The following is a 14,855-nucleotide window of genomic DNA, read 5'->3' as shown; positions in this document are numbered from 1 at the left end:
TGGCCCTTACCCTCATATTGTCCCTCTGTATTCACACACACACACACACACACACACACACACACGCACACTTCTATCCTATTTCGAGGTAATCGCTAGTCTTTTTTCTCCTTTGAACCTGTTTTCATTCAAACACTGCATTTTTATGTGCAAACTTTGCTATAGGAATAAAGTTTGACTGATTGATGGTTTGATTCATGAGGGAGAAAGACTTTATTAAGTCTTTAACAAGCTAATACTTAACAGTTTCACCTCAGCTGACTTGAACTGGCATCGCTCCTAAGTAATGTGCAGCAGGCTGGTACAACACTAAGGTAGATGGTTCATCATTTGGAAAGCCCAGGTTTTAAAAACTTTTGAGAGTAAGCATCTGCCCTGCTTAAATGTCCATGAGCAGCTGATTCCTGTAGGGGTTTCCAATCCAAAGGGCAGGTCAGGGAACAGGGTCAGCACTCTTAAAGCGGGTGGAAATTCAGTATTTTTTCTCAAAAACATTCCAGTAACGGTGGATGCTTGAAATTGAGTCCCGCTACACCAACTTGCTACTCTGAGAACTGAGAATTATGTATAGATAGAGCTATGTACAGGGTCATCTGTGGCTGTCTTATGCACTGGCTAATTGTGTGTGTGTATGTGTGTGTGAGTGTGTGTGTGAGAGAGAGAGAGAGAGAGAGAGAGAGAGAGAGAGAGAGAGAGAGAGAGAGAGAGAGAGAGAGAGAGAGAGAGAGAGAGAGAGAGAGAGAGAGAGAGAGAGAGAGAGAGAGTCCCTGCATTTACATGCACAGTTAAGTCGAGCTACGGTTAAGGCTTGATTAGGCCATATAATTGGACTACTGTCGTTGTCCCAGTGTACAAGAACAGGAAGTATTGACGGAAGTATGTCTGACCCCGGTACGGTAGGTGGCGATATGCCCCCTTTCAGCTGGTTGCTATTGGACCATATGTAACGGGGGCAGTCCTATGCTGTTCTATTCTGGTCAGCCTGCTGCATGCCCGTCACTCTCATCATTAGCTCTGCGTTGTGTTCTAGTTGGGTGGGGCCCCAGGTGTTGTGGGGGCCCTCAGTCTCTCATCATCATCATCATCATCATCATGATCAAGGAAGGAGGGGGGACACACAGGACTCTATTTGGCCCACCTTGCCATTTATTTTGGTTTCAAACCCTTCGACAAACGTCCAGCCCTCCAGTGGGAGCGGTGGTTCTTACGGACGTGGGGGTCGAAGTTCAACCACTGCCCGGACTTCACTCGTGTGCGTTAGAAGGAGAAACCGTCCACGGGACTCCGATGTAAGAAAGGATAAACAAGTATTTTATCCCACAGCTTGCAGTATCTTCTTACAGGGATACTCAAGGTTACGTTCTCCTCAACCAGCAAAACTGTCCTACCGTAAGAAATACGTGTGGCTCGGCTCGATTGCTGCTTGAGACTCCTCCCACAAAACAAAAATGGCCTCTCCCGCGTTCCCTCTTCCGTGTACCCACAAGACCTCTCTCTTAAAGCGACAGTACATGTATATGACGGTCGTTGGAAAACATACATAAAAGTAAATAATGACATAAAATAAAATGTAGTAAACACAAATAACAGCACACAGACAGGATTTGGTGATATTTCATACTCAAACAAAATAAAATAAAAACATTAATTTTAACCCGGTTACATTCACCCCTCCTGAAATTCACCAACATCCTGACAGCAGGATAAAAAGAGAAAGAGGAAAGGAAAAGTCCATCACTGACTACTGAAAAGAACCTAGTCCTCCAGTCAACTTAGGAGCTACCTCGGTTACGAGGTCCAGAAAATAATGAGGTTGACCAAGTCTCAGAATTCCCTTAGATCAATGTGACGCCTGATACGCCACACCATGCACTTGGCCCAAAACAACCCTGTCTGATAGACACCTAATAACTCACATTAAACTAGTTTGAATGACTCCAACCTCCATCAAAGTTCAAACCCTCACATTCCGTAGAAATGGCATCTGAGCCATAGATTCTATTAACCTGTTCACTGACCTCACCACCCTCCCTGTGCGTGTCCTAACCCGACCATCGCTCTCTACTTGTGTGCGTGAGACAGTGCGAGCTGCAACATCTGTATCGAGTGAGGGTGGTGCCCCTGTGTGCGAATCAGTGTGAGATATAACACCTACATCGAGTGAGTGTGATGCCTCTATGTGTGGTGCATGTGTGTTGTGTGGTGCGTGTGTGTTGGGTGGAGACTGAGCAGTGGCCCCCACAGGACTGACTACCAGACTAGACGGAATGAACTCTTCCGCTTCTGCCCACTCAGATCTAGGCGAGTCTCCAAGTGATGAGACTGCTAGCCCCACTGCATCCGCTGAGACCGTCAGGCCATCTGCACTGTCCTCCTCATCGGACTCTGCGCAGTCAAGCAACTGACTGGTTGTACTGGACTCCTCACCCTGATCTAACTCAGGAAGGGGCAAGAAGTTGACCTCCAACAAACGGTTCCTGTGCACCACTCTGGTGTGCCCCTCTGCATCCTGAATCTTGTAGACGTGGATATTTGGGTTGACACCGACAACCGTGTACACTCCGTTCTCCCATTTGTCAGCCAACTTTCTCTTCCCTCGCTCACTCTGGTTCGCAACCAAAACACGATCCCCGACAGACAGGACAGTGCCCTTGGCGTGTCTGTTGTACTGTCGCGCCTGATGCTGCTGCTCAGCCGTGGAGTGCTTCTGAGCGATCTCCATTGCACTCCTTAGACAGGAAAGCAGAGACTGAGCATAAGAGTCATAGTCAACAACGTGAGGATCATGCAAAACCTGCCTGAACATAACATCCACCGGCAGTCTTGGGACACGCCCATACATCAGGAAGAAAGGTGCATAACCCGTGGTCTCGTGAACAGTGGCATTGTACGCGAGCGTGAGAGAATGGATCTGCTGAGGCCACTGTTGCTTCTGCTGAAGCGGAAGGGAACGGAGCATATTCCCCATCGTGCGATTAAAACGCTCTGTCCCGCCATTACCCATAGGATGGTAGGCCGTCGTGTGGGACTTCACTACACCCGCCAACTTGAGAAGCTCTGCAATCAGGTTACTCTCAAAGTTTGTGCCCTGGTCAGAATGTATTCTCTCTGGAAACCCGTAAACACAGAATACATGATCCCAGAGTTTCTTGGCGACCTGCTTCGCTGTCTGATTGGTGCAGGGGAACGCGTGAGCAAGCTTAGTGAAGTGGTCAGTAACCACTAAGACATCGACTGACCGCTGCTTACTGTCCTCAGCGGACCAGAAATCCATACACACAAGCTGCATCGGTGCGGAAGTTTTAATGCTCTCCAGGGGCGCGCAAGCAGCTGGCTCTGGGGTCTTCCCAAACACACATCTCCGACAGCATCTGACATATGCTCTGATATCCCTCTCCATGTCAGGCCAATAAAAATGCTGCCTTGCAAGAGAGAGAGTACGGTCCTGGCCCTGATGACCAGCGTGATCGTGGATGCCAGACAGTGCCTTGTCTTTCAGACTCAGAGGTAAAACATACTGAGACCTCCTCTGCTTGGACACTGGGTCCTTTGTCACCCTGTACAAGACACCATCATTGACTTCCAACTTCTCCCACTGTTTCAGCAGCCTGAGGACCTTCTGGTCAGCACCATGCCTCTCACGTCGCGATGGCCGCTTCCGAACAGCGACAAAGGGCAACACCTTGGAGACGCAGGGGTCCTGCTCCTGACTCAACCTGAGCTCCTCGGTGGATAACATTGGCAGTGTATCCTGACCACCCGACAGATGCTGAACGTGCTGGACCAAACTGAGTGCTGTGAATACTGATGCATCAGGCCAGTCACATTTGGCTTGACAAAAAGCCCTGACCTCAGCTGCATCACAAGCAAACCCAGATCGCGCACTACTCACTGTTTGGGACTGGCAACTGAGTCTGAAAACATCCTGCACAGAGTCCCCCTCAACCCCGTCGGCTTCCTGAACAAGGGCCGGGTAGGGCTCCCTAAGTAGCCTCTGACTGACGGGCTTGGAAAAAGGGTCGCGACTCAAGGCATCCGCCACCACGTTTTTCTTCCCTGGCAGGTGTTTGAGATCGAAAGTGTAAGACGCCAACTTAGACACCCAGCGGATCTCACACGCGTCAAGCTTCGGCTTCGTTAGGAGATAAGTCAGCGGATTATTATCTGTCCAAACGGTGAAGATTTGACCCTTCAGCCAGTGGCTGAACTTTTCACAAACACTCCACTTCAGCGCCATGAACTCCAGTCTATGAGCTGGATACTTCCGCTGTGAGGCACTGAGGGACTTGCTTGCAAAACCAACAGGTCTGGCCTTGGACTCTCCTCGGGGCACTTGAGACAGCACCGCGCCGAGTCCGTCCAAAGACGCATCGACCGACAAAATGAAAGGCACCTCAAAGTCTGGATGGGCAAGCACCACACACTCCAGTAACATCGTCTTCAACAGATCAAATGCTTCCCCACATTCCACCGTCCAGTCTGCGGAGGTAAGCTTACGGAAGCTGCCATGGGGCTTCTTATCCTTAGCTGACCTCCCCCTCCTCTTTTGTCCAGCTGTAAGGGCGAACAGGGGCTTAGCCACGGAGGAGCAGTTCGGGAGGAAATGCTGGTAGTAAAATACCATACCAAGGAAAGATTTGATCCTACGAACAGAAGGCGTGCATCCATCACCTTCCATGAGATCCTGCACTGTCATGTTGGAGATGACCTCTACTTTGGAGGGATCGACAGACACACCTCCGCCATCAACCACGTGACCCAAAAATCGCACCCGCTTCTGCAGCAGATGACACTTTTTCGGAGCCAGTTTCAAGTTGTTCTCCCTCAACCTCTGAAACACAGTGCGGAGCCTCGACAGAGCCTCAACCTCTGACGGCGCGAAGACAAGATCATCAAGATAGCACAAAAGCTTCGTGAAGTTCAGATCCCCAAAGATCCCAATCATCATTCTCATGAAGGCTGCAGGGCTATTACAAAGGCCCTGTGGCATGCGATTGTATTCATGCAACCCAAGGGGAGTCGTGAAAGCAGTGTACTTTTTGTCATCTTCATGCATTGGGATGTTGAAGAAGCCAGAGGTGAGGTCCATCGTACTAAAGAGGCAGTTACCACCCAGCGCGGCAAGACAGTCCGACTGGTGTGGCAAGGGATGAGCGTCTTTCAAGGTCCGAGCATTCAGCCATCTGAAATCAGTGCAGATCCGAAGCCCGCCATCCTTCTTCCATACCATAACCAGCGGTGAAGCGTATGCGCTCGAGGACTTCCGGATAATCCCTTTCTCCTCCATATCAGTGAGAACCTGTCTCAACTTCTGATAGTGGGCTGGGGGAACCCTCCTGTAGGGCAAGCGAAAGGGGCGCTCATCCACCAGATGGATGCGATGTGTGTATCCTGTGACCTCGCCACAGTCCAGAGAGTCCCTGGAGAAAATGTCATGGTACTCGGTGAGCAGCTGAGTGAGCTGGGACTTGCATGCCTCACTAACCTGACAGGAGCTGAGGTCAATGTCACGGAGTCCGAGCTCTGACAAACTCCTAGCCGGCTGGACAGGGGGACAGGCACTATCTGTGGCGTTGGACTCATGCCTCCCTGCAACTGATTGCAGTCCCTGGAAAACATTAAAGTCCTCAATCGCCAAGCATGGAAACACATCAGCCAACTTGCAGTTCCTTTTCAGTGTGATGGCTTTGTCAGATGGATTGACAACAGTCATGGGTACCCACCTATCACCCCAGAGCGGTGTGACAAGTCGACCTACGAGGACACTGCGTGACTTGGCCTTGGAGTTTGTCGGCTCCACAACAGTGCTTCCAGCTGACATAGGCACCTTAGCAGGAAGTCTGCCCCAGACTAAGTGCTCGTGCCTCGGTAAGAGTGTCACGGCCTGGGTGAGCTTAACAGTACCTATCTTCTCAGGAACTGCACCACCCCTCCAGCGCTCTACATTCGTGAACATGGACAAGAACTGTTCAACGTCAGGACTAGACGGATGTTCCTGTCTGGACGCGATGTCCCAGTACTCAGTACCACTCTTGAGTACATGGGCCACATGTTTAATGACGTTTGTGCCGACTATCAGATCATCATGCTGACCGGGCACGACCAGAGTGGGTATGACAAAGGAAACACCATAAAGCTGCATGTTGAGGTCATAAAAACCATCAGGCCTAGTCTCCAGACCAACGCAGCCAATCAAGACAATGTTCTCTTCAGGCTGCTGCTTCTCAGGTAAAACACCCCCAGAGCGGAGCTTCTCTACTGCATTTTCACTGATACTGCATGACATAGAGCCAGTATCCAACATGCCATTAAGCTGCACACTCTGGTTGACAAGAACAGGAGCATAGAACAAGTCACTGAAAGCCTGAATCCTCTGTGTCGCCTGAATGACCATACGCGAACCCTGAGGTGCTTTGGCACACTTGTCTTCATACAAGTGAGCCAGGTCGGAGACATCAGTGAGGGATACATCTACATTACCCACACCATCCCTCTCTAGGTGTGGGTTTAGTAGTTTAACGGACGAGACTGACGACCAGCTCTTCCACCAGGCTGAGAACGGAGCTGGTTGGGCGGCTGAGGGTGAGGACAGTCCCTCTTCCAATGACCAGGAGACAAACAGTTTATACATCGGTTCTCCCGGCTGCAGTGGGAAAATGTGGAGTGATCCGGAGACTTACAAACCCTGCACAACCTCTGTGGTGCGTCTGGCACCCGCCCTGCGGCGTTAGCTGGCGGTTGAGTCAGCGTCGGTGTCCGGACTGCAGCGCTAACTGGAACCTGAGTCTGCATTGTGACCAAACGGTCTAGCAAGCTCACCAAACTCCTCATATAGTCATCACCGCCAGAGACAGGTGCGGGAGACGGTGCGGGAGACGGTGTAGGAGACCTTGCACAAAATGGTATAGGAGATGACGCATGAGCCGGGACGGGAGATGGCACCACCGGCACGGTCGTGTTCAAGTCGGGAGCCATGTTGACTACAGGGACATGAAGCTGTGAATGGAACCTACGCTCTACCGCGCCTGCTTCACGTTGTCCACCTGCAGCAACACGGGACTTCCTCTCCAGCATGTGCTCATCAAGCCTCTCCTGGATCTCGCTAGCAGACCATTTCCCTGCGGACTTGAACTTAAAAACATTGGCAAGAGACTGATCTGGACAGTGTTTGATAAACATCATGCTTACCTCGTGGCTTGGCTCTTCAATACTACGGCCCTGCCACTTCAAGCATTCGTCAGCCACCTCCACTGTTTTATTAAGCCTAATCCAATACTCCATAGCGTCCTCACCTGGCTTGGGCAGCGTACTGTAAAAGTCCGCCAGGGGCATGCTCGAGTATGTGAGGTCACTAAAGTGTTGCTTCAGTACATCAAAAATACTGTGGGGGTTCGCTATGTGGTCGACAAATGTGTTGCGCAGCTTTATCCTCACCACGTCCCCTGCTTTCCCCATAAGCTTAGCTAGAATCTCATGTGACTGCTCACTAACTGGAATGGCTCGCTTCCTCAAATACAAAGTCATAAGGCTCTCCCACTCATGAACTGTAAACTTATCAGAGCTATCGTCCCTGAAAATAGGAGGCTCCCTAGCGTCTGTCTGCATTACTACTCTAACACTAGGAGCTATCTCCAAACGCTGTTCAGCAGACCTAGCACTGTCTGTGTGTGTGTTTCTAAGCACTTGTGTTTCCTGCAGCTTAGCAGTGATTGACTCTCCTATCTTCTCTGCTAACCGAGTAATGAGCATGGCTAACTCACCCACTGGCTGCTCGCTGTTACCTAGCACAGCCCCTTCGCTGATACCTGGCCTGGCCCGTTCTACGTAGCGTGTGGAGGTGAACTGAGGAGTGCCAAATGTGGTCGGGTCTCTAGGTCCTGGTGCTCTGGTGTCTGGTTCCCCGCCCTCTAAGAGCTGCCCGAAACTCCTACCTACACCTAGCCGTAAACCCCCACCCACATCTAACTGGTACCCCCTCTCCATAGCACACTGGCGATCCAAAAGATCCTGATCAGCAATGTTACCCCCACCTACGTACGAACCACCCTCTGCCATGTTCCTACCTCTAACACTCAGAAAAAATAAAAAATAAAATAAAAAAGTGAAAAGCTCAATTCATTTAAATAATTGAATCTAGAAATCACTAAGAGATTGAAACAATCACACACAATCAACAAATTCACCAATAGATTAATCACATATGCACATACCCAGTAGTTTAGATCAATAGATTATTCACACGAGTCCTTCAATCACATCAACATTAACCTTTTTTTCCTTTTTTTTTTCGTGTGTTTTTCTTCCTTCAGTATATACAAATGTCCTGTTCACAAGCCCAGTCCATGGTAACCACAGCTATGACTGTCCAGTGTCCACACAGCTCAACTCCAGTCCACTGTAACATGAGTGTACAGTCTGTAGTAATACCTGAGGACGTCTGGGGCTTGATGACGACAGCAGCCTCCCGCGGCGAGCAACTGATGTCACTCTCAGAATCCAGGAGGGTCACGGCACCAATGTAACGGGGGCAGTCCTATGCTGTTCTATGCTGGTCAGCCTGCTGCACGCCCGTCACTCTCATCATTAGCTCTGCGTTGTGTTCTAGTTGGGTGGGGCCCCAGGTGTTGTGGGGGCCCTCAGTCTCTCATCATCATCATCATCATCATGATCAAGGAAGGAGGGGGGACACACAGCAGTGTTGTAGTCGAGTCACTAAACCTCGAGTCCGAGTCGAGTCTCGAGTCCCCAGTGTTCGAGTCCAAGTCCAAGTCCGAGTCACCAAATAAAATTCGAGTCGAGTCCGAGTCGAGTCCCCATTACCTGAGTCCGAGTCAAGTCCCTATTACCCTAGTCCGAGTCCGAGTCATCAAGGTTGAGTCTGAGTCGAGTTCCAAGATGGCTCCAGTGATCCACTCGGGCACAGTCAAAGATCTGACATACAAATAAAAAAGGTCTACATTAAACAAAAATGACACAGCTGTCACCATTTCAAAGGGAGTTTATTTACTTTGTGACACGATAGCCAAACAAATGCACACCCACACACTCGCACACATGCACACGCAAGCATGCGCGCACACACACATTTTTAGAACAGTCTGAATTTCTTTGACATTCTGAACACTGGATGTGCTTCAAAACACATTGATAGCTGTGAATAGCATGATATTAGCAAATGGTGGAAACAGTATAGAGAAGTTCCACAGCATACAATACATTCATAAAAACTAGTCAAAAGACATTGTCTCTCAGGAATAGTTAGGAACAAAAGGCTGGTGGCACTAGTTTTAAGCATACATGTTGCATTTCAAAAACATAAGATCTGACAGCATGGAACTACTCAACCTTGCACGGTGAGGCCTCATCAAAATGCCTCCATGACTAAATACCCTTTCAATGGGCCCACTGGAGGCAGGGGTAGAGAATACCTGTGTGGCAATCTGATAGAGGGTAGGGAATTTGGATTTGTTTTGCTGCCAAAACCTGAGGCACGGGACTGAGTCAGAGTCCTGCTCAGCGATCAAGTTGAGGTATGCAGTCAACTGAGCCTGGCCAGACGGCTTCTTCTCGGTGGAGGAGGGAGTCCTCCTATAGTGGGAGAACATTCTCAACTGCTTCTCAGGAGGAGACTCTGAAAGTTCACCTTCCCCTGGTCCTGTTGCTTCCGCTGCATCTGCTGTTGATACCACTTGCTTGTCACCCTCTGCCTTTATATACTCTGAAATGAGAGGGGGCATGGGGGACTCATTAAAAATATGTTATTGACTAGGCCTACATGACAAATGACACGCCTATGTGCTTTATTGTAACACCTTCAATGATATAAACATCACAACAATCAAATAGTTAATCACTTAACTAACATTAATCAAAACATTTCTCACCTTTGATCTCAGTCTTCAGCACATCTTTGATGTCACTGTTCAGCTGCACATCATGTTCTAGCCGCTGGAAGCCAAATGCTGGGTCCAACACAGATGCTATGAAGTAGGCATTGGTGAAAGGAAATTTGGTGGGGCCTCTTCCTTCAGCCGGCTCACATCCTGGTATCTTGACTGCACTGAAAACCTCTGCAAACCTTGTTTTCAAGGAGCTCTCCAGAGCTCTCACCAGAGGCCCACAGTATCTGGCTTTTCCTCTTATTTCCTGCAGGTGACAGCGCAGAGTGAGGACACAGGGCACAATCACACTGACGGTGACAGTAGTCTCACCCTGAGTTAGGTTGGTTGCCTCTAAGAACGGATCAAGAACTTGGATCAGTTCTTTAAGCTGAGCATACTCTCGCGGGGATAAGATAAGGCTTTTGTGCCCCACTGATTCCAACACACTGGACAGCTTTTGCATGTCTAAATGCACATAAGCCTTCACCTGCTTCAGAGTGGAATTCCATCGTGTGGCATTCGCTGTTGGAATTGTTGCATCACCAGAACACGCTTCAAAGCAGTCTTTAAACGAGGTGCCACTGTGGAGGAGGTTGGCTGCACGGGATAGCTTTGCTAGGGTGCTTGACAGCCCACTGGTGTCTTTCAGACCATCTTTTATGACCAACTGCAGTGAATGTGTGAAGCATGATAGTCTCTGCATCTTACAGTTCTCAGCCAAATTGTCATTGACTGTCTGTTGATCTTCAGGCATCAGGTCTTGCCATATTTCATCATCCTCCTCAAATGTGCTGGGATCATGAGCTTAAGCATCACAAGGATCCTCTAGGGGAAAGCTGGCCTGGAAAGCTTTTCTCATGTTGGATGCACTGTCAGTTATGACAAAGTTGATCTTGTCCTTAATCAGGTATTCTTCAGCACAGCATTCAAACATCATTGCAATCTTCTCTCCTGAGTGTTTCCCATGCACTCTTTTGCAGGAAAGAAGATATGACTGAAGGCTGAGTTCCTGTTTTTTTTATCCATTGCCACTGTGTGTGCTGTCACTCCAAGGAATGACCGCATCTTTCGATCACTCCAAATGTCTGTGGTAACAGCAACACTCGATGCTTCTGCCAGCTGGCTCTTTATCTGTTCTTTCTTGACTTCCACCATTCCTGGAATGGTCACAGAGGAAATTGTGGATCTTGCTATGGGCCGGTACTGAGGGTCCAGGACATGCAGCAAGTGCTTGAAGTCCTCGTTGTCAACGATGGAGAGTGGCAAGCAGCACTTAATGATTAGATCTTTTACAAGGGCATCACTTATAGCCTTCTGACGTGGATGTTTGAGGTCGTACATCCTTTGTTGTCCATCACTTAAAAATGATGTGATAGTCTTCTGACCTGGAGCAGCTGGCATCACATCTGAAGCAGTGGAGGCACGGTATTCTTGGAACCTAGGGGAAGATAGGATACACACTTTAGCTTGCTGATGCCAAACTGTTTCAAGTAATCTTTCTCACAGCAAAAAATGTGTAACGTTATAGCTATAACAATATGCAATAACAATACAAATGTTACACATTATACACATAGTGGTTTGAACCATAACCAGTTAAGTTACATATTTAGTTATCTATATAACTAACATTACCATATTAGTAGATTAACTAATGTAAACTAGCTGGATAAATAAAAAGTATGAGAAAAGATACATAATTTATGAGACTAACAGGACAGGGATTAATTAGCAAAACCCAGTCATTTAATTATTGATTTAAGTATGTTACATGCTACCTAGCTGAGCTTTAACTCTCTATCCTCCGTGAGTCTGTATGTTTATTCTGTATGGGTCAGGGAGGGTGTGATTTTGTTAGAAGACAGAGCCAGTTCATAGTACTGTTCAAAAGCTACGTCGCACGTGTCTATTTTTACAATTTGGCACACCCAATGCTGCATATATGCAAAGAAAAATATCCCCATATTTACAGTAGCCTATGCGGTGTCACCAATCACGATACGGTTCGGTAGTTTTCGGTACATCGGGGGGGGGGGGGGGGGAATGCCACATCCGTCAAATCTCGTACCGTCTCCAGCTCTCAAGAAAACCAGTGGCGGCATCCACATTAGCTTTCTCCAATTAGTCCATTTAGCGAGTAATAGCCTACAATTATTGTTATTTGCATTGTAAAGTTGTGCACATTTTATCAACATTATTTGTGGATGCATATAGGCTAGACTTCTTCCTTCTCCGCACTTGGAGAATATTCATGGCGGAGATCTGCAATGTGCGGATTTGTTATTGCTAGTTAAGATAAATGCTAACACGGTAGTTCAGAGTGGTGTTTTTTTCCGTTAAGTATATGCTACTTGGTAATTAGCTAAATGATAAATAGGAAAAATCCGTTTTAATCTCCCTATAACACAAAGACGCTGCGTGTTACTTACCAATTCATTAGTGAGATCGATGGCACGCTCGTACCGAAAGCGAACCGTACTGTGACTTTTCTGTGCAATGCTGCATTAGCATTCTAACAGTAACGTTACTTAACTTACCTACACAATTTCACTTGGTTCTAGTGATATGATATACCCGCCATACCACCGAACCCAACGGTTCTAGTGACATGATATACCCGCCACACCACCTAACCCAACATCTTGGACCAGTGGTTGAGTTACTTCAGAGGCTATTGTTACTGTAGCTAGATAGCTAGCTAGCTAACGTTAACTGATCACCAACCATATCATCAACTGACTGCATATCACTTACTTTTCTGGGTGCATCCTTGACAGATGTCTGTTGAAGTTTGAGGTTGTCCCGGTCTTCTCCTCAATAGTTCGTTTACATATCGAACATCTAGCAGTGATCTTGCTGGAATTTGTTGTAAAATCTGTGTAAGCAAAGCGCACAATTCGGGGCGTCTCTTTAGGCATCTTCGCGCTACTGAACATGACGGTATGCACGCCACGTGAATCCGCATGTAGGTGGAACACACGTGCCTGCCCTTACACGAAATTGAATAATGTTACAGTATTAATATAGCTATCAATATATTTTAATAGGGCCTATTATTTAAAAAAATCTAACAAAAACCGTCTTTATCAATTAAAAAGTCAGAGTCCGGGTCTCCAACTTCCGAGTCATAATGCAGTAAATTCGCGAGTCCGAGTCCAAGTCCGAGTCATCAGTGCTCAAGTCCAAGTCGAGTCACGAGTCATGAAAATCAGGACTCGAGTCGGACTCGAGTCCGAGTCCTGGACTACAACACTGACACACAGGACTCTATTTGGCCCACCTTGCCATTTATTTTGGTTTCAAACCCTTCGACAAACGTCCAGTCCTCCAGCGGGAGCGGTGTTTCTTACGGACGTGGGGGTCGAAGTTCAACCACTGCCCGGACTTCACTCGTGTGCGTTAGAAGGAGAAACCGTCCACGGGACTCCGATGTAAGAAAGGATAAACAAGTATTTTATCCCACAGCTTGCAGTATCTTCTTACAGGGATACTCAAGGTTACGTTCTCCTCAACCAGCAAAACTGTCCTACCGTAAGAAATACGTGTGGCTCGGCTCGATTGCTGCTTGAGACTCCTCCCACAAAACAAAAATGGCCTCTCCCGCGTTCCCTCTTCCGTGTACCCACAAGACCTCTCTCTTAAAGCGACAGTACATGTATATGACGGTCGTTGGAAAACATACATAAAAGTAAATAATGACATAAAATAAAATGTAGTAAACACAAATAACAGCACACAGACAGGATTTGGTGATATTTCATACTCAAACAAAATAAAATAAAAACATTAATTTTAACCTGGTTACACATACAAGCGACAAACAAGTTAGCAAGCCATGTACTTTAGGATATTCAACTCCTTTAGCTGACACAACATAGACTTTGTCTCCTCGTCCGTCCAGAAATGTGTGGTTCTCGCTCTAGCGCTTGCCATGTTGATACTGTTGATACTACGCTGTTTGCCTAGGCCAGTTCAGGGCCGACTGAAGCGTATACATGCAAGTACATGTAAATCGATCCCAGACCGCATTATCTAAGTGTGTTAGTCTGACTTCAAGAAATTCGATTTAGTATGATTTCAGTCAGACTAGCACGTTTACATGTATTTTAAAAGTCCAGTTTTAGTCGGACTAACACAATAAATACATTTTTTCTAACATCATGTAAACGTAGTCAGTGTGGACGGACTGCCGTAGAGAGAGCAGCACTTCCTCACATAGTGCCCAAAGTTTAAACTTATTAGGGAACAATTTTTCCCAAAATTCAGCAATAAACATCCACATTTGATTAAATCAGATAACGAAAAGCTAACAATTATACTTGGGGAAAGGAAAGAACGTTGCATTCTCGCAGGACTGTTTATCTCTGCCTGCCACCACATGAGGGAATCAGAATGACCTGCTGATCTACGTCAGGCCTCAGTTTCAAGTTACCTTCTTTTTATTTATGTATTATATGTAAATATTATTGTCTTCTTTCTGTATGTATATCTTTACACTTTCATGTGTAGCTGTCTGCATATAGTATTTGTTAACATTCGTTAATTGTACAATGGTTTGTCATAGTCATGCCAATAAAGCAAATTGAATTTTAGAGAGAGAGAGAGAGAGAGAGAGAGAGAGAGAGAGAGAGAGAGAGAGAGAGAGAGAGAGAGAGAGAGAGAGAGAGAGAGAGAGAGAGAGAGAGAGAGAGAGAGAGAGAGCGAGAGCGAGAGCGAGTGAGAGCGAGCGAGCTACCTTGGTAGGCCCAGAGCGGTGCAAAACAGCTCCTTGATGTCACACGGGCTGCAAAACCTACTGAACACCACCTGAGGAGGAGGATACACACACACACACACACACACAAACACACAAACAGTTTGTAACTTATGAGCCAATTAGTATATCAGACAACATCCATTAGCTTGAGAAAATGATACATAGCAGTGACAGCTACAAGAACAATCACACCCCAAACACTGAGAGATAGGCCAGGA

At 47.3% G+C, this 14,855-nt stretch overlaps 1 protein-coding gene across 4 annotated transcripts in view; it reads right to left on the bottom strand.

The window, feature by feature from the left end:
• The window catches only part of pde9aa (phosphodiesterase 9aa), a 58,847-nt gene that overhangs the window by 33,014 nt on the left and 10,978 nt on the right, over nt 1-14,855 (bottom strand). For all 4 annotated transcript variants that reach the window (XM_056289144.1, XM_056289147.1, XM_056289145.1 and 1 more), the window contains exon 2: nt 14,617-14,687. In XM_056289144.1, coding sequence (XP_056145119.1) covers nt 14,617-14,687 — 71 coding nt within the window. The remainder of the gene's footprint in view (nt 1-14,616; nt 14,688-14,855) is intronic.

The sequence above is a fragment of the Lampris incognitus genome, chromosome 11 (genome assembly GCF_029633865.1).
Source record: "Lampris incognitus isolate fLamInc1 chromosome 11, fLamInc1.hap2, whole genome shotgun sequence".
Lineage (NCBI taxonomy): Eukaryota > Metazoa > Chordata > Actinopteri > Lampriformes > Lampridae > Lampris > Lampris incognitus.
This window is presented reverse-complemented; position numbering and strand designations above follow the sequence as displayed.